The following is a 27,363-nucleotide window of genomic DNA, read 5'->3' on the forward strand; positions in this document are numbered from 1 at the left end:
TTGATGTCCTCAAAACTCAGGCAGCCACGTACTGAATCTTATACCCAAAGAAACATACTACGTGGACAAAATGTAACTGACATTCCCTCACAATGCAATTGATATTCCTCATCTTAGTCTCCCTATGTACAGTAAGTTTGTTTGACACAAAATCATTCCAACTGTACCCAAGGATCCTCAAGAGAGACCTAGTAGGAGCATGGTTGTCAGCTTTGGTCCCTGGTTAGTAAAAGAACAAGCACCAGGATCCCAATGACTTGGACCTTCTTTCTCATGGAAAGGTATCAGAATCCCCATTCACCTCTGTCTATGAATTCTTCCTAGGCATGTCTCGATCCAGATACGTGAATATCACTATTGATATCCTCCTGACTACCAGGTATAGCCTCTTGACTACCTTCCTGATAGTCAGGAGGATATAAGTGACTCTCTCAAGTTTGACCCTTTCATTCCATACATATAAAGTCATATATAGGTTTTTTTTTTAAAGCTTACTCAACTATGTGTGGTCCGTCGAAGCTCACTGCATGTATTGCTGACAAAAAGCATTCATAATTCATATTATATAAACTTATTTCTCAATGTACAGAGCGCACAATGCCTTTTTTAATTCATGAATGTATATGATTAGTTCAGTATGTGACCTTGTGGTAACTTCTGTGTGAATGTACTATGCAAGTTCAACTACTGTTTGGGAAACCTGATGAAAACATTAGGGGTCATGCTCCCATTACATGTTTTATAGCAGATTTTGGTAAAATTGTTATTGCAAATAAAATAATTATGCCACTGCATTATTGAAAAATGGATCTTTTTTGCAAGGGCAGATCCAGTATTTTGTAAACCAGGGATCCAATGATTTGTGAAGGAGTCTCAGGTATGCTCATCAAATTTTTAATTTTTAGGTGCAATTTCCTGCATTTTGCTGCATCTTTCACTACAAAATACAGCCACAGAGAAAAGACAGTTCATAACCTGTTTGCTATTAATTTGAAGTTGCATAGTACAATCTTAAATGTGATGTTATGATGTTATGATGGCAAGTAACAGAAAATATTTGAAATGTCAGTGGCTAAAAAAAAGTGATCACCCTTGCTACACCTGATCATGATTTAATTTTTGCACTTTGTTTCCTTGTTGCAGTTGATCAGGGTGTATGATGATTCACAGCGTGGGGTTTGAGGAGTGTTCCGGACGTCACGCTCTGCTGTGGGCGGTCACGTCGCTGCTCTCTGCCTGAATAGCGCAACTGTTTTCTTTGCAGTTTCAGCGCCGTTACGCGTGCGTCTGTTCTTTTTCAACCTTACTTCTTCGGTCCTGTCTCGTGACTAGACTAGACGATCGTCGGACCATGGCACACACATTCAGACTGCTGCTCGGACCTTGTTTGTTGTTGTTTGCTGTTTGCCCCCGCGCGGAATTGACGCGCGGCACAGACAGAGTGTACTACGTGGGGATCATTGAGGACGAGTGGGATTACGCACCGAGTGGAAAAAACCTTCTTAACGGGAAAGACATCACAAATGATGAGTGAGTGTGGCATCATCATCATCATCATCATCATCATCGTGATCATGCTTATTATTATTATTATTATTGCTGATGTTATTCTCATGTTGAAGGCGTTCATTAACAAATTAACATAAATAAATATAGTAGCTTGTCATATTGCATGTTCTGCTGAAATCTCTCTCTCTCTCTCTCTCTCTCTCTCTCTCTCTCTCTCTCTCTCTCTCTATATATATATATATATATATGTGTGTGTGTGTGTGTGTGTGTGTGTGAAATGGGGTGCATTCAAAAAATACAATACTCAACTTTGGGACTGCACACCCCTCTCAGCGGTTCTGGTATTGCTGGAAGCTTTTCTGGAAGGACTCTTTTGGAATAGTGTCCAGCTGGACTATCTCATTCCGCATGATGTCTTCTCACAGCTCAAATCAAGTCCCCTTTAGGGACCCTTGACATATAACACGAAAGATGCCGAAACCGGAATAAAATCCATGAACCATACACAAAATGGGGAACCACGGAACATTCCACCTGCTGTTGTGAGGGACGCATGGTTGCACAGGAGTGCACAACACACTTGTGACGGTTTCGTGCACATGTGCGTGAGCACAAACACAGTGCGAACAGCTGGAAGGTGTTGCACCACATCCTGTCACTGTTGTTGGAAAAAAACAACAAAAAAAAAACAGCTGGAACGTGTTGCACCACATTGTGCCTCTGCTGTGGAGAAAAAAAAACACACACCATAAAGAACACCACATTTTATTGAGTCCCTCTTATCAAGTGGACAATACAAGTATGAACCATCTGTTCCTCTGTAGATGGCCCATGGTCACAGATGTACAGCCATGACATTACATGAATGAAGCAGTGCACTCTTATCATGTCCACATCTGCTGGCCTGGGGTGTCCAGCCAGTCCAGTGTGCATGTCCGGTCCGACACGCATGTCCTGTGGGCAGCGCACTGCAGGACAGACACGGTGTCATGTTGAATAGCGCTCATGTGGGTGACATGACATTCAGATCACATGCAGCGTGTTATGATCTGACGGTCCATTTCACCTGGGACAGCCTGTTAGTGTGCGCGCCATGAGCTCACTCTCTGCAGCCTATTGCTGCAGCCCGTCGCAACAGCGATATCTGTTTTTATGTATGTCCACGTGAGGACAGCAAGCAGACATGCAGGTCACAGTGGACAGCTGTACGTCCATGTTCGTCAAAACACGGTGCATGTTCTCCAGCCGTGACGTTCAGAACCAGAGATCTCAACAGCTGCTGCTGTCGGTGGCCACGCCCCCTGTTCATTCAGTGCACACACCAATGTGTGACTCTCTGTTTCTGTGTTATGTGATCATTTTTTAGTTATTTTTATGTAATTGTGCGTACAGATATTGTAGTACTTATTAATATACCTGTCCTGGCTGTGGTCTCTGTGTTTTTAATGTGACACGTCGTGTGCACTGAACCGTCATTTGGAGCTGTCAGTGAGTCTCTGGCTGGTGATCAGCTGGGAGGTGACTCAAGGACATTCACAGAGGTTTCCTGAAGCCACTTCCTTTGATATCTTGGCTGTGTGGTTAGGGTCATTGTCCTTCTGAAAGATGAACCATCACCCCAGTCTGAGGTCAAGAGTCCTCTGGAGCAGGTTTTCATCCAGGATATCTCTGTCATTGCTGCATTCATCTTGACTAGTCTCCCAGTTCCTGCCACTGAAAAACATCCCCACAGTGTGATGCTGCCACCACCATGCTTCACTGTAGGGATGGTGCCTGGTTTCCTCCAAGCATGATGCCTGCCATTTACACCAGAGAGTTCAATCTTTGTCTCATCAGACCAGAGAATTTTGTTTCTCATTGTCTGAGAGTCCTTCAGGTGCCTTTTGGCAAACTCCAGGTGGGCTGCCATTTGCCTTTTACTAAGGAGTGGCTTCTGTCTGGCCACTCTACCATACAGGTCTCATTGATGGATTGCTACAGAGATCAATGTTCTTCCTGAAGATTCTCGTCTCTCCACAGAGGAATGCTGGAGCTCTGACAGAATGACCATTGGGTTCTTGGTCACCTCCCTGACTAATGCCATTCTCCTGCAGTCACTCATTTTACTCAAGCAGCCAACTCTACGAAGAGTCCTGGTGGATCCAAACTTCTTCCATTTATGGATGACGGAGGCTGCTGTGCTCATTGGGACCTTCAAAGCAGCAGAAATGTTTCTGTACCCTGGATGAACTCTAAACCAAAATGTGCTGTCAAAAGTAGTTCGACATTGTTCCAGTTTGCTGTCACTTACATTTGTGACAACTTCCAGGATTGTCACTGGTGCACAGTCAAAAGAACAGATCTTAAAATAAATAAATAAATAAATAAATGACACAACTCCTGATGAAATCCTTTTTATTTTAATGGTACATGCACAAAGGCTTTAGACTCAGTGGCTCCTTTACGGCTGAAGCACCTAAAACCCATGGCACATAGCCTTGGTTAAACAAGCACATTTGTGAACTCAGGCGCTCTTGTAGGTGTGCTGAGCGACAATGGAAAAAAGATAATCTTCCTGTTTCCTTGAAAATACTGAGGGACAGACTGAGTATCAGAGAGCAGCCAAAGCCCCTAAAAGTAGATTCATGTCAGATCTTGTGTCCTCAAACTGTCATAAACCTCAGGGGCTTTTTAACACTCTGAATTTGCTTATTAGTCCTTGTGCTAGCAATATTGCTGTGCCCTCGGCCAGCCTTTGTGAAGATTTTCTCTCTTATTTCAGAGCTAAAATCTCTGATCTTAGATCATCTCCTGTGTTTGAGGTGGAGTCAGCAGATCCATCCGTGTGTCATGCGGTTTTTGATTGTTTTAACCCTATATCTATTTGTGAGCTGACTAAAATTGTTAATCAGCTTAAGCCTTCTTCCTGCACTTTGGACATTGTTCCAGGTCATTTGTTTAAAGGTGTTTTTGAGTGTATTGGTCCATTTATCGCTGAACTTGTGAACGCCTCTCTACTAAGTGGATGTTTTCCATCAGCTCTAAAACATGCTGTAGTCCAACCGCTCATCAAAAAAAGCAATCTTGACCCAAATGTGTTGTCCAACTATAGACCCATCTCTAAATTGCCATTTGTGTCTAAAGTCTTAGAGAAATTTGTTTATGACCAGTTGCAGACTTATCTGGATCTTAATGAAATAGGTGAGAAGTTTCAGTCTGGTTTTAAATTAAGACACAGCACTGAAACAGCCCTTTTAAAAGTATTTAATGACCTTCTTTTAACCGTTGATGCAGGGAATCCTGCTTTTCTTCTGCTTTTAGATTTGTCTGCAGCCTTTGACACAGTGGACCACAGTGTCCTTGTGACTCGCCTCGAGACTAGGTATTAAGGGTTCAGCGCTAAATTGGTTTAGGTCCCATCTTTCCAACAGAATTTTATCTGTTATGGTAGGACAGTACTCTTCCTCTGTGTCTCCTCTTAAATATGGCATGCCCCAGGGCTCAATTTTAGCACCACTTCTTTTCACTTTGTACATGGATGCCTCTTGGTCTGTTTTTAAAAAGCACAAACTCTGTTTTCATTGTTTTGCAGACGACATTCAGATTTACCTTCCTGTAACTTCCTGTGATACCCAGGCTGCTGTAAAAATACTACAGGACTGTCTGAATGATGTACAGGTCTGGATGAGAACTAACTTTCTGAATCTTAATAAAAAATAAAACTGAGATTTTAGTGTTCGGGCAAAGTAACCCTCTACAAGGACAAGACAGTGTTATTGGTCCTCTGTCCACTTTTTGCCGCCCTTTTGAAAAAAAATCTAGGGGTGATAGTTGACCCATTGTTCAGATTTGATAAGAACATCAGCTCTGTCATCAGGGCCAGCTTCTTTCAGCTGAGGACTATTTCCAAAATTAAATCTTATTTTACTCAAGTTGATTTTGAAAGAGCTATCCATGCATTTATAACGTCATGTCTGGATTATTGTAATGCTCTTTATGTTGGGCTGGACCAGCGCTCCCTACAGTGCCTGCAGAGTGTACAGAATGCTGCAGCTTGCCTTTTGATTAAAATAAAGAAGCATGAGCACATCACCCCTGTGCTCTGCACCTTAACACTGGCTCCCTGTCGGCTTTCGTGGTAAATATAAAGTTTTGCTGATTGTTTTTAAGTGCCTGCACTGTATAGGACCAATGTATCTGAGTGAGCTCTTGCAGCCGTACACTCCACGTAGGGCTCTGAGGTCAGCTGACCAGCTTCTCCTGGCTGTTCCTAAAGCCAGGCTTAAATCCAGAGGTGATAGAGCCTTTTCTGTGGCAGCGCCACGACTCTGGAACAATCCTCCACTGTCTGTCAGGTCCTCAAAGTCTGTGGGATAGTTTAAGTCCAGACTGAAAACTAATTTCTTTTCCCTGGCTTTCAAGACTGGCTAAGTGGTGTATGCTTTGCTCTGCTATTGTGCTCTGTATTTTTAGATTTGTTATTCTTTTCCTTTTGTTAATATTTTACAGTTATTTTATTGCTATCATTGTGAAGCACTTTGGTCAGCTGCAGCTGTGTTTAAATGTGCTATATAAATAAACTTGAACTGAATTGAAAAAAAAAAATCTCTGCATCGCAATACTCCCAGGGCTCAGTATTGGCAAATAAGGTGTTTCTTAATGGCCCCTTCACACATAGTAGAAATCAGTGCAATAGTCAGATCAAGTTTCTTCCGCTTAAGGCAGCTTTCTAAGGTTAAGCTATTTCTTACACAGCAGCACATTGAAACAGCAATCCATGCTTTTATTACTTCCCGGCTGGATTACTGTAATGCACTTTATTACAGAATTAGCCAGTCCTCCCTTGCACGTCTCCAGCTAGTTCAGAATGCTGTCGCCTGTCTGCTAACTGGTGCACATAAGAGGGAGCACATTACACCTGTCCTGGCCTCTCTCCACTGGCTGCCTGTGCATTTTAGAATTCATTTTAAGATTCTTTTATTTGTTTTTAAATCTTTAAATGGCCTCGCTCCGCCCTACCTCTCTGAGCTGCTTCATCTTTACGCCCCTGCTAGCCACCTCCGGTCATCTGATCAGCTCCTCCTGGAGGTGCCGAGGTGCAAGCGTATGCTCAGAGGGGACCGAGCTTTTTCTGTTGCGACTCCAAAAATGTGGAATGATCTACCGCTCCACATCAGGCAGGCCTCTTCACTTTCTGTTTTTAAAACCAATCTTAAAGCCCACTTTTATGCGCTGGCTTTTAACCCGGAATGAGATCTCGATCTGTTTTGGTTGTTTTAACTGATTTTACTTGTTTCAGTTTTAATTTTTTGGGCCTGTTTTTTCTTATTTGTGCTTTGTGGTTTGTTGCTTTTTACAGGAGTGTTCAGAATAATAGTAGTGCTATGTGACTAAAAAGATTAATCCAGGTTTTGAGTATATTTCTTATTGTTACATGGGAAACAAGGTACCAGTAGATTCAGTAGAGTCTCACAACTCCAACAAGACCAAACATTCATGATATGCACACTCGTAAGGCTATGAGATTGGGCTATTAGTAAAAAAAAGTAGAAAAGGGGGTGTTCACAATAATAGTAGTGTGGCATTCAGTCAGTGAGTTCGTCAATTTTGTGGAACAAACAGGTGTGAATCAGGTGTCCCCTATTTAAGGATGAAGCCAGCACCTGTTGAACATGCTTTTCTCTTTGAAAGCCTGACGAAAATGGGACGTTCAAGACATTGTTCAGAAGAACAGCGTAGTTTGATTAAAAAGTTGATTGGCGAGGGGAAAACTTATACGCAGGTGCAAAAAAATTATAGGCTGTTCATCTACAATGATCTCCAATGCTTTAAAATGGACAAAAAAAAACAGAGACACGTGGAAGAAAATGGAAAACAACCATCAAAATGGATAGAGGAATAACCAGAATGGCAAAGGCTCACCCATTGATCAGCTCTAGGATGATCAAAGACAGTCTGGAGTTACCTGTAAGTGCTGTGACAGTTAAAAGACATCTGTGTGAAGCTAATTTATTTGCAAGAATCCCCCGCAAAGTCCCTCTGTTAAATAAAAGATGTGCAGAAGAGGTTACAATTTGCCAAAGAACACATCAACTGGCCTAAAGAGAAATGGAGGAATATTTTGTGGACTGATGAGAGTAAAATTGTTCTTTTTGGGTCCAAGGGCCACAGTCAGTTTGTGAGATGACCCCCAAACTCTGAATTCAAGCCACAGTTCACAGTGAAGACAGTGAAGCATGGAGGTGCAAGCATCATGATATGGGCATGTTTCTCCTACTATGGTGTCGGGCCTATATATCGCATCATGGATCAGTTTGGATGTGTCAAAATACTTGAAGAGGTCATGTTGCCTTATGCTGAAGAGGACATGCCCTTGAAATGGGTGTTTGAACAAGACAATGACCCCAAGCACACTAGTAAACAAGCAAAATCTTGGTTCCAAACCACCAAAATTAATGCCTCGCAGATGTGAAAAAATCATGAAAAACTGTGGTTATACAACTAAATACTAGTTTAGTGATTCACAGGATTGCTAAAAATGCACTTTGAACATAATAGTTTTGAGTTTGTAGCATCAACAGCAGATGCTACTATTATTGCGAAAACCCCCTTTTCTACTTTTTTTTTTACTAATAGCCCAATTTCATAGCCTTAAGAGTGTGCATATCATGAATGCTTGGTCTTGTTGGATTTGTGAGACTCTACTGAATCTACTGGTACATTGTTTCCCATGTAACAATAAGAAATATACTCAAAAACCTGGATTAATCTTTTTAGTCACATAGCACTACATTATTCTGAACACTACTGTGTGTCCTCTTGTGTACAGCACTCTGTTTCAGCTGTAGCTGTTTTTTTTTAAGTGCTTTATAAATAAAGTTGATTGATCTGTGAGACTTCACCTACATTGTCCCTGCAGGGGAGTCAAAAACTCATATCTGCTTCACGCTGTGGTATTTGTTGATAAGCACTGATCCGATGTGCCTCATAAGCCTGCATAAGATTTACTTTTTATCACTTTGGTATTTACAAAAAAAAATAAATTTTGAACCAACCTCATAAAGTACTTTTGTTTATAACACGTACATGAATTAAGTTGATCCAAGTGAACACAACAACAAAGTTTTATTTTGAGTTGTTCCCTTAATTTGGACACGCTTACAATAATTAATTTGAGTGGTGTCAAAAGAAACACATTCAATGGGTTTTCTCCTTTTTCATTGTAGGAGTTGACAAAAATAAGTAAATAAATAAATACATAAATAGCAGGATGTTGAGCCCACCCATTAGTATCCCCCACCTCAAATTTTACAATTGGTGTGATTTTTGAAAACACTTGTCATGGTGATGGTCTTTATTTTCACAGTTCTTGATTGATCCTGTATAGAAATTTAATTCTGATTTGTGATGTGCATGTATGGATTGACGAAATTTACACTGAATGTCCTTCCTGATGCAACCCTACTACCCGGGCTTGGGGCCGACACTCAGAATGTACTGGCTTGTTCATCATGTGACTGAGTTATCCAGTGATTAGTACTAAAATTTAAATGTCAAAAGTTACTTTATTATTACTTTATAAATAAAGAGTAACATTCCATTCATATTACTTTACGAGTTGTCCTGTTCAGAAAGCAAGACAGACGAGGTGTGAAGGTGAAGTATCCCTGTTATATAATCATTTTCTTCAGAGATCACATTGGCTACTTGTTATTTTCAGATTATACGAGGTCTGTCCATAAAGTAACGGACCTTTTTATTTTTTTCACGCCTGTCGGTTGTGTCATTCACCTGTGGGCAGGCTTTGAGTGAGCACTGGTCCACCCCTCCCGTCGGATTACTTTTGTCTGAGAACTTGCTGAGAGACTGCCGCTTTGCTCCATGAAATTTTTTTCAGAAACTGTTAGAGACAGGCAGTTGGAAACCATTCGATAGATTCAGTTGGATATTGGTGAAGATTCTGTCGGCGTCACGCGGATTATGGACTGTTAAAACCTTTTTAAAGATGGCCCACATTGGCGGAGGGTGCGCGGCGCGCCGAGCGGCCATTGACAGACTGGATCAACCAGATCATTTCTAAACTGAACGCTGTGTTGATCTGGGACATCATGTGACTACCACAGAAATGGCAGGAGAGCTGGACATAACACTTTTGCGGCACATTCCACTGTTACAGGAGATTTTGTAATGAAAGACGTGCAGAGCATTTCCCGTGTCGGCATGAAGCAGCTCAGGAAGCGCAGCAAAAAAAACACCTCCGTGTTAGAAGTCTCACAGGACATGTTGGGGCATATCCAGCTGTTACACAATTTCTCGGATACTCACTCGACTGAAAGCCATCGAAAGACATCTCAGTCTTCTGAATGGTTTCCAACACAGAGGTGATTTTTTTTCTTGCTGCACGTCCTGAGCTGCTTCGTGCTGATGCGCGAAATCCTCCGCACGTCTTTCATTACAAAATCTCCTGTAACAGTGGAATGTGCCGCAAAAGTGCTATGTCCAGCTCTCCTGCCATTTCTGTGGTAGTCACATGATGTCCCAGATCAACACAGCGTTCAGCTTAGAAATGATCTGGTCGATCCAGCCTGTTGAATGGCCGCTCGGCGCGCCGCGCGCCCTCCGCCACTGTGGGCCGTCTTTAAAAAGGTTTTAACTGTCCATAATCCACGTGACGCCGACAGAATCTTCACCGATATCCAACTGAATCTATCGAATGGTTTCCAACTGCCTGTCTCTAAGAGTTTCTGAAAAAAATTTCATGGAGCAAAGCGGCAGTCGCTCTGCCATTTCCCTGACAATAAAAATCCAACGAGAGGGGTGGACCAGTGCTCACTCAAAGCCTGCCCACAGGCGAATGATGCAACTGACAGGCGTGAAAAAACTCACGCATGCGCATGAAGGTTCAAGCTTGGCTGATGCAATCACACGTGATTCAAATCCATATAGTTTTTGAAAAAAATAAAAAGGTCCGTTACTTTATGGACAGACCTCGTAGAGGTTCATGAATTGAAAAGCAAAGATCTCCTGCTGCTGCACACCCAGAAAGACAATAAGACAACCAAGTCTGGAGTGTTTCACTGAAGCTGTCAAGCACGTGTTGCTTTTTGTTCTCCGCAGTTTGTTACCAAATGCTCATGCTTTCGAAAAGCCTTGTTTAGGATGAATGGGTGAGGGGTGTTCACGCCTCATTAGTACTAAAATTCCTTTGACCACTCTTTTGTCAGACTGTCAATCGAGAGGATCATGCTGTATCCTCCTGGGATGACACATAAGAACTACACCAGTCTCAACCCCCACATGGTTTCAAGCTGTGAATGTTTTTATAGTTGCTGGAGTGCCAACTCTGCCACCAACCCAGTGGGGAGATTCCTGGGGACTGGATTTCTTGCAGAGGCTGGGGGACACATGAAGATTCGCCAAGGATGGAAGAATTTGGGGTTCAGTGTTTTATTTATGAGCACTTTGACAGGTGGGGTTTGATCTCCTTATTCTACTTTTGGAGTAGAACCTGTTCCAATTACTAAACTCTGGTCTGTCAGCAAGGTTCTCAGATAAACATTTCAGTATACAATGCAGGGGCTTTCTGTTATCTGCAGGATAACTGTGGTTGCAACAGCTCCAGTAACATGTTATTATAGCCTGTGGAACATATAATCGCAATAAGACAAGTCTAATTGTTAGATTGCTGTTGTCAGATACAATTTACTGTGGGATTTAAATATAGTTTTGATACAACTTATCTATCTCCACAACTCCAGTCAAAAGTTTGAACAAAGTGTGTGAGTTCCACCTTTCAACAAATTAAATATTTGTTCCATTGAAAGAATGTAAAAACATTCATTATTTGTTTTATATAACAGCTAAAATAGATCCTTGTCATTTGATATTATATTAATTTATAAACACTAGAAAAGGGACTGACATTTTGGTGTGCATCACTGGTGCTTTGACATCAACATTCCAACACAAACTTTAAATAGGAGTCCAAAACTGTTCTCAGTCAACTTGGAAAAACAGATGTAGTCCATGAAACTTCTAATAAATAAATGAACAAATAAAATAAAATTTGTGTACTTCCTTAGTCCAGTGAAAAATTGTGTCAGAAATGTGTTCAGGTTTTCAAGATTCAAGGTTTCAAGGTTAACTTTATTGTCCCAAGGGAAATTTGTCTTGAGCTTGCAATGCTGTGATTAAAATAGTAAAAAGATGTACAGTCATACAAAAACAATATACAATTACGGGAACACAGGAAACAGCTAAAATTAGATAGTCTTCAGTGAGACCCCTCAATGTCCAGTAATGCCTCTGTAGGTACTATTCAGATTTATTCAAAAGAGTAATAGACAAAGGAACAAAAGAATCTTTAAATCTATTACTCTTATATCTGACAGCCGATACCGTCTCCCTGATGGCAAGAGCTCGTATTCGCTGAAAAGCGTGTGGAAAGGCTCCTTAAGAATGTTTTTAGCTTGCACCAGGACCAAGGTTTCGAAAATAGTTTTTAAAGAGGAATACTCTCTCTTGCCAATAATTTTCATGGCGTATTGAACTAGTTTCTCAATTTTGGATTTGCTCTGGACAGTAAGAGAGCCAAACCAGGCTACCATGCCATAACTTATTAGGCTCTCCAGCACAGCGTTGTAAAAAGAAGCCAGTATTGTTGAGCTCACACCAAACAGTCTGAGTCTTCTTAAAAATGAAGCCTCTGGGACAATTTGCAGCACAAAAAATCCACATGCACATTCCACTTGAGAAGACAGTCCACATAGACACCAAGGTATTTGAAAGACTATCTGTTCTATCTCACTACCTCCAATGATGACTGGGTCATGGAACAGCAGCCCTTTGGGGTCAAAGACCATCTCCTTAGTTTTTACAACATTAAGAGTAAATTGGTGCCTCACACACCATGAATGAAAGGAGTCTATTTCATCCAAGTATATGGACGGACTCTCGCCTGATGTTAGTAAACTCAAAATGATTGTGTCATCAGAGAATTTTAAAATTTTGTTGTGATCTAGCCGTTCACTCCTACACTCATTTGTGTACAATGAAAAAAATAATAGGAGAACTTACAGCTCCTTGGGGCACTCCAGTGCTGCATGTTTTGGCTTCAGATAAGGAATTGTTTACCCTCACCTTTTGTGACCTATTTGTTAAAAAAGAATAAAACACTTTACAAGGAAAGGGCTAACATTTAGGTCAATTAATTTCTGCATAAGTAAGTAAGGACGGACTTTATCAAAAGCTGATGTAAAGTCAGCAAATAGAACACGTGCATAAGCATCTGACTTTTCTAGATGTTTACAGATCATATGAGACATGCTAACAATGACATCAGTAGTGCCAGTACCCTCTTTGTATGCAAATTGAAGATGAGGTCCAGATGAGGAGACACTTCTGAGTTCAACCTGTTTACCATAATTTTCTTAAAGCATTTCATGACAATACTTGTCAAAGCCACAGGTCTATAATCTTTGTTTGTGGCTGGGCAAGAAATCTTTGGTATAGGTGTAATAATTGACTTTTTCCAGAACTGTGGGACTACACAGTAGAGGTGGGCGATACTGGGAATTTTGGTATTGATCCGATACCAAGTAAACACAGGCCCAGTATCGCCGATATTGATACCAATAGTTTTTCATATTTAAGCTTCATATATCCAAAGGATCCAAAAGACCAAGTATAGAATTTCGTCAAACATTGTACGTGACAACGAAATACTTTATTATCGCAATCAACATTTTTGTTTAAAAAAATATCACTCAACACAACTTAAAACAAAATCTCCTGAGGAAGAGGACTGACAAACCACAATACAAGGCTGTGCTGTTCCGTCTTGTGTGACACAGTGCAGTGCTGCTCTTACAGACAGAGAGTAGACTTTGATGAATCTGCGTGCGCAGCAGTCAGTACGTGCTGGAGAGAAAAAAAGCTTGAGTATCGATCTTTTTACACAAGGATTGTTCAATATCAATACCAGCGTTGGTATCAATATTATTGATATTAGGATCGATCCGCCCACCTTTACTACACAGCTCGTGGCAGACAACTGAAAAATAGGGCAAAAGGCTTTAGCTAGCTGCTCTGCACAGTTTTTAAGAAGGAAGGCTGACAGGCCATCCGGACCAGCAGCTTTATTACTGGAGACTTTGCTAAAAATAGCTTGAGTCTCCTGTAAGTCAATGACAAAACTTTTAATATCAGTGTCCACCATTAAATCAAAACTAAAAGCAAAATTTATGTCATTTCCAAAAAAGCTTTGCTGCATCAATTTTTTCCAGAAACTGTGAGAGACCTCCAGGTGGACTCCATTCGGAAAATTCAGATGGCTTTCAGGGACGATTTTATGGGGATTACACGGATTAAGGAGTGCTCCAGCCGGTTTAAAGACCGCCCACAGCTGCTGAGAGCGCGCCACGCTCCGAGCACCGATCGACAGGCTGAATCAACCAGATCATTTCCAACATGAAGGCTTTGTTGATCCAGGACGTTGTCTGATTTACACAAAAATAGCAGAAGACGTGGACATCAGTACTTTTTCGTCACATTCCACTGTTACAGAGGTTTTTTCATGGAAAGAGGAGCGGAGGAATGCACCACCACCTCAAACCACCTCCGTGTTGGTCTCACAGGACGGCTTTCAGACGGCTTTCGGTGGCTTTTCAGTCGTGTGACTATCCGAGAAATTGTGGATGAGCCTGGACATGCCAGAACATGTCCTGTGAGGCTTCATCACGGCATTGCTTTGCGCCATGCGGCACCGCCATGGCGCATGGAATTCCTCCGCTCCTCTTTCCATGACAAAAACTCCTGTAACAGTGGAATGTGCCGTTCATTTCCAAACTGGATGCTGTGTTGATCCGGGACTTCGTCTGACTAACTATGTGGATTCAGCCTTTTGAAATGTCTTCTCACATCCTCCTCTGCGGGAGGGCAGCTGGGGGAGGGGGGGCAGCGGTGAGAGGGGGGAGGTCCATAGTGTTTGAATATCCAGTTGTGTGGGTGGTGGGGAGGTGTGAGTCCATGACTTCAAAACATGAATAGAAGACGTTCAGGTCGTTGGCCAGCTTCAAGTCATCAATAGAACGAGGTGCTTTGGGCTTGTAGTTGGTGATCTCTTTCAACCCCCTCCACACAGAGGCAGAGTCGTTGGCAGAGAACCTTTGCTGCAGACGTGAAATGTACATGGATTTAGCCTTTGCCACCTCTATAGCTGTCTCTGTCTCCTTCTCTGAAAGCCACCTCTTTCTGCCGATGGAGCTGCCGGAGTTTAGGTGTGAACCAGGGCTTGTCGTTGTTATATCTCACCCTGGTACGCTGTGGGATCATGCTGTCTTCACAGAAATGAATATACGACTTGACAGTGTCCGTGTAGTCATCTAGACTGTCTGTTGAAGCCTCAAACATATCCCAATCCGTAGTGCCCAAGCACGCGCGTAGCTCCTCTACAGCTTCATTGCTCCACACTGTAGATGTCCTCACAACAGGTTTAGAGAGTTTTACTCTCTGTCTGTACGCTGGGATCAAGTGGACCATCATGTGGTCTGAGAGTCCCAAAGCTGCACGGGCCACCGCGCGGTAGGCGCCACTCACTGTCGTGTAACAGTGATATAACGTGCTCCCTTCTCTTTTCTCTTCTCATTTAACAAACTGTTTGTATTTGGTAATTCCTGATTGAGATTCCCATTGTTAAAATCACCAAGAATTATAACAAGGGAGTCCGGAAAGTCTCTTTCCATGCTCATAATCTGATCCGCGAGCGCGCGCTCGGCCTCATGCACGTCTGCGCTCGGTGGAATATACACGGAGCAAAGTATGAAGGAGTTAAACTCACGTGGAGAGTAGAATGGTCTGCAGTTTATGAGGAGATATTCCAAAGAGGGAGAGCCGTGTTGGGAGATCACAGTCACATCAGAGCACCAGGCGTTGTTGATATAGAAGCAGAGTCCTCCACCTCTTGTTTTTCCACCGGAGAGTGCTTGGTCTCTGTCTGCGCAGAGGAGTTAGAATCCCTCTAGTTGGAGTGCGCAGTCCGGTGTCTGTGCTGTGGCTTTGATGATTTAAGCACAATTTTGTATGTGGGCATCAGCTGGACAGTGGCATGATCTGTGTTTGCAAGTGGAGGAAATGCCTTTGCTCTATAAGCACTGTTTATGTTTCCATAACATTTGTCCGGAATTTTGTCCTTCCGAGTGCCACATTTGATGTACTGATAATATCCAGGCGACACCTGCTCTAGGCGGCAGTGATTAAAATCACCCAGAATGAAGACAGTGACTGCAGGGGTGCCCTGAAGTTGATTCTGTGCGCACTCAGACAACCGATTTGCAGCTCTTTTTGCGTTCCCGTCAGGCGGAACATAAGCCGCTAAGATTAACATGTTGCCAAATTCATGGGGTAAATAAAATGGACACAGGGACAAACAAAGCAGTTCCAAGTCCTGGTCACATGACAGTTCGCGGACAGTGTACTGTTTACACCATTCACTCTTAATATAGACACAGAGCCCCCCTCCTCTGGTCTTTCCGGATGATGCAGTCCTGTCTGCACGCACACAAAAAAAGCCTTCAATGTCAACTAAATTGTCTGGAATATCTGGCTTTAACCATGTCTCTGATAGCACGATAGCGCATGACTCCCTGTACTCGTGACAGTACAACAGTTTAAACGCAGCTCATCAATCTTACCGCACGTTACTTAAAATCATAGAAGGGAGTGGTGGCTTATTCCCTCTTCTCCGAAGCTGCTGCCGGACACCCCCCCCCCCCCCCATTTACCTCTCTTTCGCTGTTTCTTCAAACCGGCGGCAGGTTTGCATTTTACCTCCACTGGTAAGTCACTCGGGGGCGAGGTGCCTTTGTGCCAAAAATCCAGCAAAAACTCTCTCGAGTAGATTAGCTGTCGGCGTAATTTGATGTTGTTGAAAGTGCGGAGGGAAAGCTCTTACAGGTGGCTTCGCTCACTGCAGAGAGTAGCAAAAGCAGCACCAGGAGCAGGTGCAGCCTCATGACTCCGCCAGTAGTTTGGAGCTTCCCCATTCTAACCAGCTACAGTAATCCAGTGGTGGGCACAGTTCCAATAATCCAATAAATGATAATTATCGAAGATAATGTTTTCATTATCGGATTATGTTTTTAGATAACTTCAAAAACCATTATCGGACTAATTATCTTACGATAAATTTTTGTCTGATAATTTTTAGACCGATAACGTGGTAAATAAAGCTGAACAGCTACAAATATTTATAAAACTTAAAATCAGTTGAGCACCTACCTGTTAAATGTGTCATAGCTGATGTGTAGTTCTACCCTCTGCAAAACAGAGAAGAGCTGCCTTAAGAAGAAACCGCTCTATCCTCTACAGACAAAGGGGAACTGGTCCCAAAAAAAAAAAAAAAATTCTCTTAACCCCATATTGAAACGTGGGCAATATCACCCAAGTCATCCAGAGGCATACATTTTTAACTTATGGTTCAACTTTTAACCAAACTAATTTCGGACAAGTTATTTAAATTAATGTCATGTCTGAAGTTTTATAAAGTGAAAATATCAGATATATGTTTTAGTTTTAAAGTAATGCGCTAATTTTTAAGGTTTTAGTGTGGATATATGCTGTGCCCAGCAGTGCATTATGGGTAGGATAGGGTAATCTCAATACGTTCACGACATGAGAAATGCATTTGAAACACTGATCAGGCTCTACGGACAACAGCATTAAACTCTAGTGCCTAAAACTCACGTGAATATATTCTCTGGGTTTATAGATGTTGTTATTGTGTCCGCGTTTATTAAATTCCACGTATCTTAAATGTAGCAGACACGGATTATCTGGAATTTTGTTTTGGCAAGTTTTCAAGGTCTCTACTGCCATCTACTGGCCAGTAGTGTTCATTCGTCCTATTGACGTATCCCATAATCCCTTGAGTGCCAGAAAGTCGCTGCAGTCAAACAACATATAGAGAATCAACATGATGACAGTTGTAAATGAATATTATACTACAAAAATGTAATTTTTTTTTGCTTTTCATCACGTTAATAAGAGATTGCTGCATGATATCCTGAAAACTTGCTAAAACAATTAGAACAAATAATCTGTGTCTGTTACGTTTAATCTGTGTGGAATTTAATAAATGCAAACCGAATTTCAGACATATATATTAGTCTCAAACAAAGAAGACAAACAGTAATCAACAATAATCAAGACGTTAAAGAGCAAACTTCACTTTCCCCCAGACAGACATGATCAGGAAGCGAGCGTAGCTCACAGCAGCTCCCATTGAAAATAACGGGGAGACAGCCTGTGATTCTCGCATGTTTACATAAAATAAACACAATAACAACGTCTATAAACCCAGAGAATATATTCACGAGAGTTTTAAGCACAATCTAAAAATAGTTTTATGTTGCGATGTTAATGGTGTTGTCTGTGTGTAGCAGTTAAAGTGCAGCATGATCAGAGCGTCTCAATGCAGTTCTCAGTGTTACTGAGATCTCGCAGTGCGGCGACCTCTCCGAGGTTTTTGCAGGATTTGAAACGTCAATAGGGCAAATAGCCAACATTTATGTGTCAAGACAATATTGAGTGCACGTTTTACAATATAATAAAACGTGCACAGTATAATAAAATGTGTGCACAACATCAAAAAACGTGTGCACAACATCATAAAACCTGCGCACAAAATAAAACATGCACACAATGTAATAAAATGAGCTCACAATATAATAAAATGAGCGCACATTCTCTCCACATGCAAAACATTTTGCGATGACACTCAGGGCTCCGTAAAAATGCCTGTTTTTATAAATAAAAAATGGAATATTTTACAAAAGCACATTTATCTGTAAACACCAACACACGACACACGTCACATTAACGTGTTGGTATACATAATGAATGACTCAACCAATCAGTGTTTAGAAGAAGATGCACATTTTACCCAGAATCCTTTACAATCTGTCTGTGTTTTTTACAAAACTTCAGAATTAGTGCATTATTCATTAAAAGCTATATGTTATATTTTAACTTTGCACAAATGACAGAATTGACATTAATTGAGTTATTCTATCAGTATTCATTTTATTGATACACCAAACCATAACTCAGCAGGGCTTTATTTTCCAAGACCTCCGCCTGACCGGAGTTTTGGGATTGGGTAGAGAGCTGGGCTTTGCGGCTGCTCTCAGCTTGTTTCTGTGCTGGAAGCCATGTAGTAGACAAGAGCTTCCAGGAGGGGGCAGGATGCTTAAAGACATAAGTGCGGGCTCATTGTTTGGGTCTGTTGTTGCTTTTCATGCTACCAGAAGCGATCGTGGTGTTAAAACTCAAATTCAGTTTGTTAGTAGTTGCAAATGTACCAGAGACAGTATTGGAATTTATCGGTTATCAGTTATCTGTAACTTCCGATACATTTTTGGGTGGTTTATCGTCTTATCTTTATCAAAGATAACTTTTCAGTTATCTGATTATCTGTTATCGAAGTTAATTTTTTGGTTATCTGTGCCCACCACTGCAGTAATCCACCACAGTCTTGTAGAATTACACAGAAGACACCAACTGTTTCCCGTAGCAAGCACGCAATTCCTCACAAACCACCTTAGAGTAAGATAAAATGTTAAAAAATCACAGCACTACGCCCCGGTCGCAACAGTGCTGTGCCCCAGAAGTGAATATAGATATTCACTTCACTTCAGAATATTCAGCTGAACAGCTCATCATGCCTCCAGACAGTTTATGGCGTAGTGGATGTTTTTGTGTAAGTTAGAAGAATTAGCACCGTCGGTTAGCTCGTGCAAATTGTGGTCCATCAGCAAAACAAACTCTGCCATGTTTAGCTAAATACTGCCCCCACTAGTGTGTGTGTGGGTGGGGTTTGCAGCATGCAATGGTAGGAAATGTCTTCTTCTTTGTCTTTCGGCTGTTCCCATTAGGGGTTGCCACAGCAGATCAATCGTTTCCATCTCACCCTGTCCTCTGTATCTTCCTCTGTCACACCAACCACCTGCATGTCCTCCCTCAGCACATCCATGAACCTCCTCTTTGGCCTCCCTCTTCTCCTCCTGCCTGGTGGCTCCATCCTCAGCATCCTTCTCCCTATATACCCCGGGTCCCTCCTCTGCACATGTCCAAACCATCTCAATCTCGCTTCTCTGACTTTGTCTCCAAACCGTCCCACTTGAGCTGCCCCTCTGATATGTTCATTCCTAATCTTGTCCATTCTTGTCACTCCCAAAGAGAATCTCAACATCTTCAGCCCTGCCACCTCCAGCTCTGCCTCCTGTCTTTTTGTTAGTGCCACCGCCTCTAAGCCATACAACATAGCTGGTCTCACTACTGTCTTGTAAACTTTCCCCTTCACTCTTGCTGATATTCTTCGGTCACAAATCACTACTGTCACCTTTCTCCACCCACTCCACCCTGCCTGCACTCTCTTCTTCACCTCTTTACCACACTCTCCATTACTTTGAACATTTGACCCCAAATATTTAAAATCATCTACTTTCACCACTTCTCCTTGTAACTGCACTATTCCACTGGGCTCCCTCCCATTCACACACATGTACTCAGTCTTGCTTCTACTGACTTTCATTCCCCTTCTCTCCAAAGCATATCTCCACCTCTCCAGACTAGACTCAACTTGCTCTCTACTCTCACTACAGATCACAATGTCATCTGCAAACATCATAGTCCATGGGGACTCCTGTCTGATCTCATCCGTCAACCTGTCCATCACCACTGCAAACAAGAAGGACTCAGAGCTGATCCTTGGTGTTATCCCACCTCCACCTTGAATGAGTCTGTCATTCCGACTGCGCATCTCACCGCTGTCACACTATTCTTGTACATGTCCTGCACTACCCTAACATACAGTACTTCTCTGCCACTCCAGACTTCCTCATACAATTCCACAGCTCTTCTCTTGGCACCCTATCATAAGCTTTTTCTAAGTCCACAAACACACAATGGAACTCTTTCTGTCCTTCTCTGTACTTCTCCAACAGTATTCTCAGAGCAAACATTGCATCTGTAGTGCTCTTTCATGGCATGAAACCATATTGCTGCTCACAGATCTTCACCTGTTTTCTAAGCCTACCTTCTACTACTCTTTCCCATAACTTCATGCTGTGGCTGATCAGCTTTATGCCTCTGTAGTTACTGCAGCTCTGCACATCACCCTTGTTCTTGAAAATAGGAACCAACACACTTCGTCTCCACTCCTCAGGCATCCTCTCACTTTCCAAGATTTAATTAAACAATCTGGGTAGAAACTCTACTGCCATCTCTCCTAGACATTTCCATGCCTCCACTGGAATGTCATCTGGACCAACTGCCTTTCCACTCTTCATCCTCTTCATAGCAGCCCTCACTTCTTCCTTACTAATCTCTTGTACTTCCTGATTTACTCTCACCACATCATCCAGCCTTTTCTCTCGCTCATTTTCTTTATTCATCAGCTCTTCAAAATATTCCCTCCACCTTCTCAGCACACACTCCTCACTTGTCAGCACATTTCCATGTGTGTCTTTTACCACCCTAACCTGCTGCACATCCTTTCCAGCTTTGTCCCTTTGTCTGGTCAATCGGTTCCTTACTATTCAACTTCTTGTACAGCTCGCAATATGCCTTTTCCTTTGCTTTTGCCACTTCTCTTCTCGCCTTACGCTGCATCTCCTTGTACTCCTGTCTACTTTCTTCATCTCTCCGACTGTCTCAAAACTTTTTCGCCAACCTCTTTCTCCTTATGCTTTCCTGAACCTCTTCATTCCACCACCAAGTCTCCTTGTCTTCCTTCCACTGTCCAGATGTCATACCCAGTACTGTCCTAGCTGTCTCCCTCACCACATCTGCAGTACTTTTCCAGTTGCCCAAAATTGCTTCCCCTACAACCAGTGCTTCTCTCACCTGCTCGCTAAATTTTACACAACAGTCTTCCTCCTTCAGCTTCCACCATCTGATCCTTTGTTGAGCTCTCACTCTCTTCTTCTTCTTTACCTCTAAAGTCATCCTACAAACAACCATCCTATGCTGTCTAACGACACTCTCTCCTGCCACCACCTTACAGTCTCTGATTTCTTTTAGCTTGCATCTCCTATAAAGAATGTAGTCCACCTGTATGCACCTTCCTCCACTCTTATATGTTACCCTGTGCAACTCCCTTTTCTTAAAGTACTGTAGGTATTCACCACATCCATTTTCATCCTTTTTGCAAAATCAACTACCATCTGTCCTTCCCCATTCCTATCCTTGATACCATATCTACCCATTACATCCTCATCACCTCTGTTCCCTTCACCAACATGCCCATTGAAGTCCGCTTCTATCACCACTCTTTCATGCTTGGGCACACTCTCCACCACCTCATCTAGCACACTCCAGAAATCTTCTTTCTCCTTCATCTCACAACCTACCTGTGGGGCATATGCACTGATGATATTCATCATCACCCCTTCAATTTCCAACTTCACACTCATCACCCTGTCAGACACTCGCTTAACCTCCAACACACCTTTAACATACTCTTCCTTTAAAATGACCCCAACACCATTTCTCCTCCTGTCCTCACCATGGTACAACAACTTGTACCCACCGCCGATGCTCCTGCTCTTACTTCCCTTCTACTTGGTCTCTTGCACACACAGTGGGCCTCATGTATCAAAGTTGTGCATTCGTGGTGTAAATTTACAGTACACCAAAGTTGTCGTGACATGTATCAAGCAGTGCGCACCTGCCCATTTCCATTTCCATTTCCATACGCCTGACGTGACCTTGATAAATGCGGCGGGTGAAAACAATCGTAATTATAATAAACACGCCCATAAATATTCAGACTCCGCTTCAGACACACCCTCATTTTACAACATAGAAGCCAGGAATACGGCAAAGAAAAAGAACTCCACCAATCACGATGCATGCCAATAGAGCGTCAAAAGCGGCCGTCGTATTAATTGTTTTGTAGTATAATCAAAAAAGTGTTACAGTGGTCCCTCGTTTATCGCGGGAGTTACGTTCTAAAAAATAGCCCGTAGTAATACGTGAAACTGCGACGTAGTCAGCGTTATTTTTTACAATTATTATAGACATTTCAAAGCTGTAAAACCACTTTATACACTTTCTCAATCAGGCATGAACATTTTCTCACTTTTCTCTTGTGTGTAAACACTCTCAAAGTTCAAACCTTAGTAGAAAAATAAGACCAACCTGTTTTCAGGCCCAAACATTTGTTTGAGAAATAAAAATAGAACGTTTTCCTATAAATAATTATGATGGCTTTTAGAACTAATGAATTTAATTTTAACAATCAACCTACGAGGTTGGACACATAAGAAATTATTAATAGTGACTGACCAGTATTTCACAGATCGCGCCTCTGCGTCCTGACGCCGTGCCTTTTTCCACTCACACCTGGCTGCAGGTGTCTTTCCGAGTGACAAACACAGTTATGAGTAGTTGTTGGCACTCTTTTTTCTTCTGGGCGAGAAGATTCTTATAAACAGACACGCAGACCACAATGCACTGTAAAAAAAAGCATGCATAATTGGACTAAAGAAATCCTCGAAATGACGAGGCCGCAAAAGGTGAACCGCGTTATATAGTGAGGGACCACTTTATTCTCTTTTCACGTCAGTATTTCTTGACGTAGATATTTGCTCGCTCAATTAATAAGACACGCCTAATTCTTCAGATTTCTTTATTCTTAAGATGTATTTCTTTATTTTATTGTGACAAACGAATGGAGACGACTAAACCTGATTGCAGCACGGGCGAAGGGAATGAGAACACTACAGTTGTAATTATCAATTTCATTGTCTAAAACGATCACACCACATAAAGTTAAGCTCAGCGCTGCTCTGGCTCCAGGCTCTGGAGAAAAAGACAAGCAGCGCTTTCTTTGCGGTCAGCGCTGTGGCCACGGATCGTGCTCGAGACCAACAATCCCGCAAAAGCGGGATTTCTATTGATTATTATGTAGTATAATCAGGAAAGTGTTATTTATGTAACATATGCATTGATTTGTATAATGGCACTGTTTATCATGTTGATCATTTACATTTTTATGTTGATTCCAGCATTGGTTCATTTTGGTGTATAATTTATGCCACCTCTCAACCTGGTGTATATTTTCAGCGCAGCGTACGCCAATGACCACATTGATAAATGCCAAGTAGCGCAGCCGTTTTGGCGTACACCCCATATACGCTCAAATATCGGCGTATGCACGTTGATACATGAGGCCCAATATGTCTACCTTTCTCCTCTCCATCATATCAGCCAGCTCTCTCCCTTTACCAGTCATACTACCAACATTCAAAGTCCCCACTCTCATTTCCACCCTTCTAGTTTTCTTCTTCTCTCGCTGTTTGTGGCAACGTTCTCCTCCTCTTCTTCGTCATCTTCACCCAGCAGTAGCCCAATTTCCACCAGCACCCTGTTGGGCAACAGCAAAATGTATGGAAACAAATTTGCACGGTAAATGGAACCATATTTACCATGTCACGTGACATACAAAGCACCAATAAAATGACAATGATCCACTCAGCCATTATAAAATACAGACCATCAACTAGACAAACCCCCTAGGATGTCACCCGTAGATTTTCTGAAGAGCAGGTTTAAAGTTGTAATGGTGGCAGCACTAGTTGTAACCATATTTGCAATGCCTAACTTCCCATAATTTCCCACCAATCCATGAGTGGATAATGATATAGTGAGTAAGACAGGTGTCGTCAACTGAACGGTCCCCCCTAAAAATTGGTCCGCCCTGCCTTCACTGCCCATACGGCGTTAGCTGCAGTTCACGGATTATCAGCTCGTTTCTGCTTCAAACTGCACTCCAGTCATCATCTGTCTCAGCGACACATAACTGAAGCTTTTGTACAACAATCATTTACACATAAATTCAGCATTATTTCATCATAAAAGATGAAGGAAGCAATCAGAGTGCTGCAGCTGCACGAGCTGCTAGCTGATGCATTCATTGCGCATTGACCATTTCAAAGCGTCACAGAGTATCACCTCATTTCTGTTTAAAACGGACTCGCTTCTGTTTAAAACTGACTTTTGAATGATTTAAGAGGTTTTATCTCGTCATCTGATGGTTAATAATCCCATTAATCCATTTTTTCGCAGTGGGTGAAGAGACTCTGTCTTTGATGAGCAGCTGAGCTCCGAAATGCCGCATGTGGGGGGGGAATGTTGTGGGAGGGAATATTGTTTGGTTAATTCTGTATTTATAAATGCAAAGCATTGAAAAGGAATTTACACAGATGTCTGGCTGAATTTGAACAATATATAAGCAGTATTAAACTTATAGATTTGCCCAAATGTCCTAAAACTGTCACACTCTATAAGAGAATTATTATTAAGAAATCCCTTTATTTTTGTTATTGTACAATTTATTTTATTTTTTTCTGTCTCTTTCTATTTAATTTAATTCAATCTATTTATTCTGTGAATGTTATTGTGGTCTTGTCCTTTGTTCGTTAATGCATTTGTTGAAATAAAGTTTAAAAAAAAAACAGCCGCGGAGCAGAGGCATCACACGTACGTGTTTGAGCGCGGAGGATTGTACGTAGATATTCGTCCGCTCAGTGCTTTGCAATCAGGCTTTGTGGCTTTGCAGCTGCAGTGGAGGTGGAGAGACCCCGCTGCCGTTCGATGAAAACAGAGACTAGATCAATATGTGCTTTTACTTTTGAGCCGCCAAACACCAGAAAAGTCTCCAGTGATGCCAGGAAAAGTAACTAGATTTGTCACTAGTTGCTTTTGTCAAAATAAGTCGTCAAGAGGGTTTGGAAAGTCACCAGATTTAGCAAGAAAGTTGCCTAGTTGGCAACACTGCTTTGTGGACTGGGTGGTGGTTTTATTGCTTCAGTAACCATGGCAACTTCAGTGGAGCTAATGTCACCATGCTAACGGTACCTGCTAATTAGTGCTCATGGTGCTAACAAACAAATGAAATGATACTAAAATTTCACTCAACAAAATATTTAAGCAGAAAATTCTTAGATGATAGTACAATTAACTGTGTATTATCTCATATATTTGTAATAAAATGCTCAGAAAGTACAAACAAGATTGAGTCCACAGGAGGTAACAGCCGACACACAAGCTGCCACTCAGAGAGCCTCCACACCTCAAACCTTGATGGCCTAATTAGCTATAACTAAAGAGTTATATAAATGTAAATGACCTTTTGTATAACAGACAATTTAAAAAAATGTGTTGTTGTTTTTCATGTTTATTCATTTATTTTCTCAGCATTCTTTAAGGCCATGTTGTTATTTCTTCAATTATAACAGACATTACATTTGCTGCTTTTGTTTTAAAAAACATCTCAACGGAAAACAGAAGCATCTCGATCTTTATCATCAGTGTGTCTGTATAGTTAAAGTGTGTCTGATCGAGGCAGTTGGGCTGTGGCTGAACAGCAAACTGGACTGGACAACCCACACCAACCACCTGTACAGGAAGGGACAGAGCAGGCTGTACTTTCTGAAGAGGCTGCGGTGGTTTAGCATCTGTAGGAAACTCCTGTGGATGTTCTACCAGTCCATAGTAGCCAGCGTCCTCTTTTACACTGTGGTGTGCTGGCGGGCAGCACATCCAAGAAGGACACATCCAGGCTGGACAAACTGATCAGGCGGGCTGGCTCTGTGGTTGGCATGAAGCTGGACTCTCTGGTGACGGTGGCAGAGAAGAGAACACTAGACAAACTGCTGAACATTATGGATGATGCCAGTTACCCTCTGCACACCATCATCAGCAACCAGAGGAGCCTCTTCAGCCAAGTGCAGGACCAACAGACTGAAAAACCCATTTTGTCCCTCAGGCCATCAAACTGTACAACTCCTGAGTTGCTCTTGTGTTTTGTCCTCTTTTATAGCTCTAAAGTGTGTTCGAGTGTGTACAACGCTCATGAAAATAAACACCATAAACCACCAGTTAAAGAGTGTGACCATTATTCAGCCGGGGACGCTATAATAACTATTTACCCGCTGTACAGTTGTCATGAAAAGGGAAACTAGTTATAGAGACCAAAGCCTTTTTTGTACTGTGTTGTAATGTGTAATGTTGAATGTTTATTATTAAACATTGGGGTCTATGAGGATTGGCTCTCTTTTGGAGCCTGCGTCAAGCAGCCATTCAAAAAATTTGCAAGTTTTGGCTCATTCACATTGGGTTTATTTTTCGTACTGGAGGTTTCTGCTTGGCAACGACATGGTGATATCACAAAAATAACCCACATTTAAATCACAATGCTAAAACAAACAAACAAACGAACAAACAACAACAACAAAAAAGACATTTCATGCATACAGTGTATCCAGAAAGTTTTTACGGCACTTCTCTTTTTCCACATTTTGTTATGTTACAGCCTTATTCCGAAAAAGAGTAAATTCATTTTACCCTCAAAATTGTACACACAACACGCCATAATAACATGATTTTTTTTTTTTTTTTTTTTTTTTTTTGCAAATTTACCAAAAATTCAAAATGAATATGATGCCACAAGCTTGGCACACCTATCTTTGGACAGTTTTGCCTATTTCCTACTGAAAGATGAATAGTCACCCCAGCCTGAGGTCAAGAGTGCTCTGGGGCATGTTTTCAGCCAGGATGTCTCTGTACATTGCTGCATTCTTCTTTCCCTCCATCCTGACTAGTCTTCCAGTTCCTGCAACAGCGATATATGTTTTTATGTATGTCCACGTGAGGAAAGCAAGCAGACATGCAGGTCACAGTGGATAGCTGTAAGGCCATGTCCGTCAAAACATGGTACGTGTTCTCCAGCCGTGACATTCAGAACCAGAGATCTCAACAGCTGCTGCTGTCGGCGGCCACACCCCCTGTTTATTCAGTGCACACACCAATGTG

General features: G+C 41.9%; 1 protein-coding gene across 1 annotated transcript in view; it reads left to right on the forward strand.

Moving 5' to 3' along the window:
- Positions 1-1,330: 1,330 nt before the first annotated feature.
- LOC117517368 (ferroxidase HEPHL1) overlaps positions 1,331-27,363 on the forward strand; it is a 136,195-nt gene continuing 110,162 nt past the window's right edge. Inside the window, exon 1 of the mRNA XM_034178362.1 lies at positions 1,331-1,530. Within this exon, the coding sequence (XP_034034253.1) occupies positions 1,352-1,530 (179 nt within the window). The 5' untranslated portion in view covers positions 1,331-1,351. The remainder of the gene's footprint in view (positions 1,531-27,363) is intronic.

Source organism: Thalassophryne amazonica, chromosome 9, assembly GCF_902500255.1.
Source record: "Thalassophryne amazonica chromosome 9, fThaAma1.1, whole genome shotgun sequence".
Lineage (NCBI taxonomy): Eukaryota > Metazoa > Chordata > Actinopteri > Batrachoidiformes > Batrachoididae > Thalassophryne > Thalassophryne amazonica.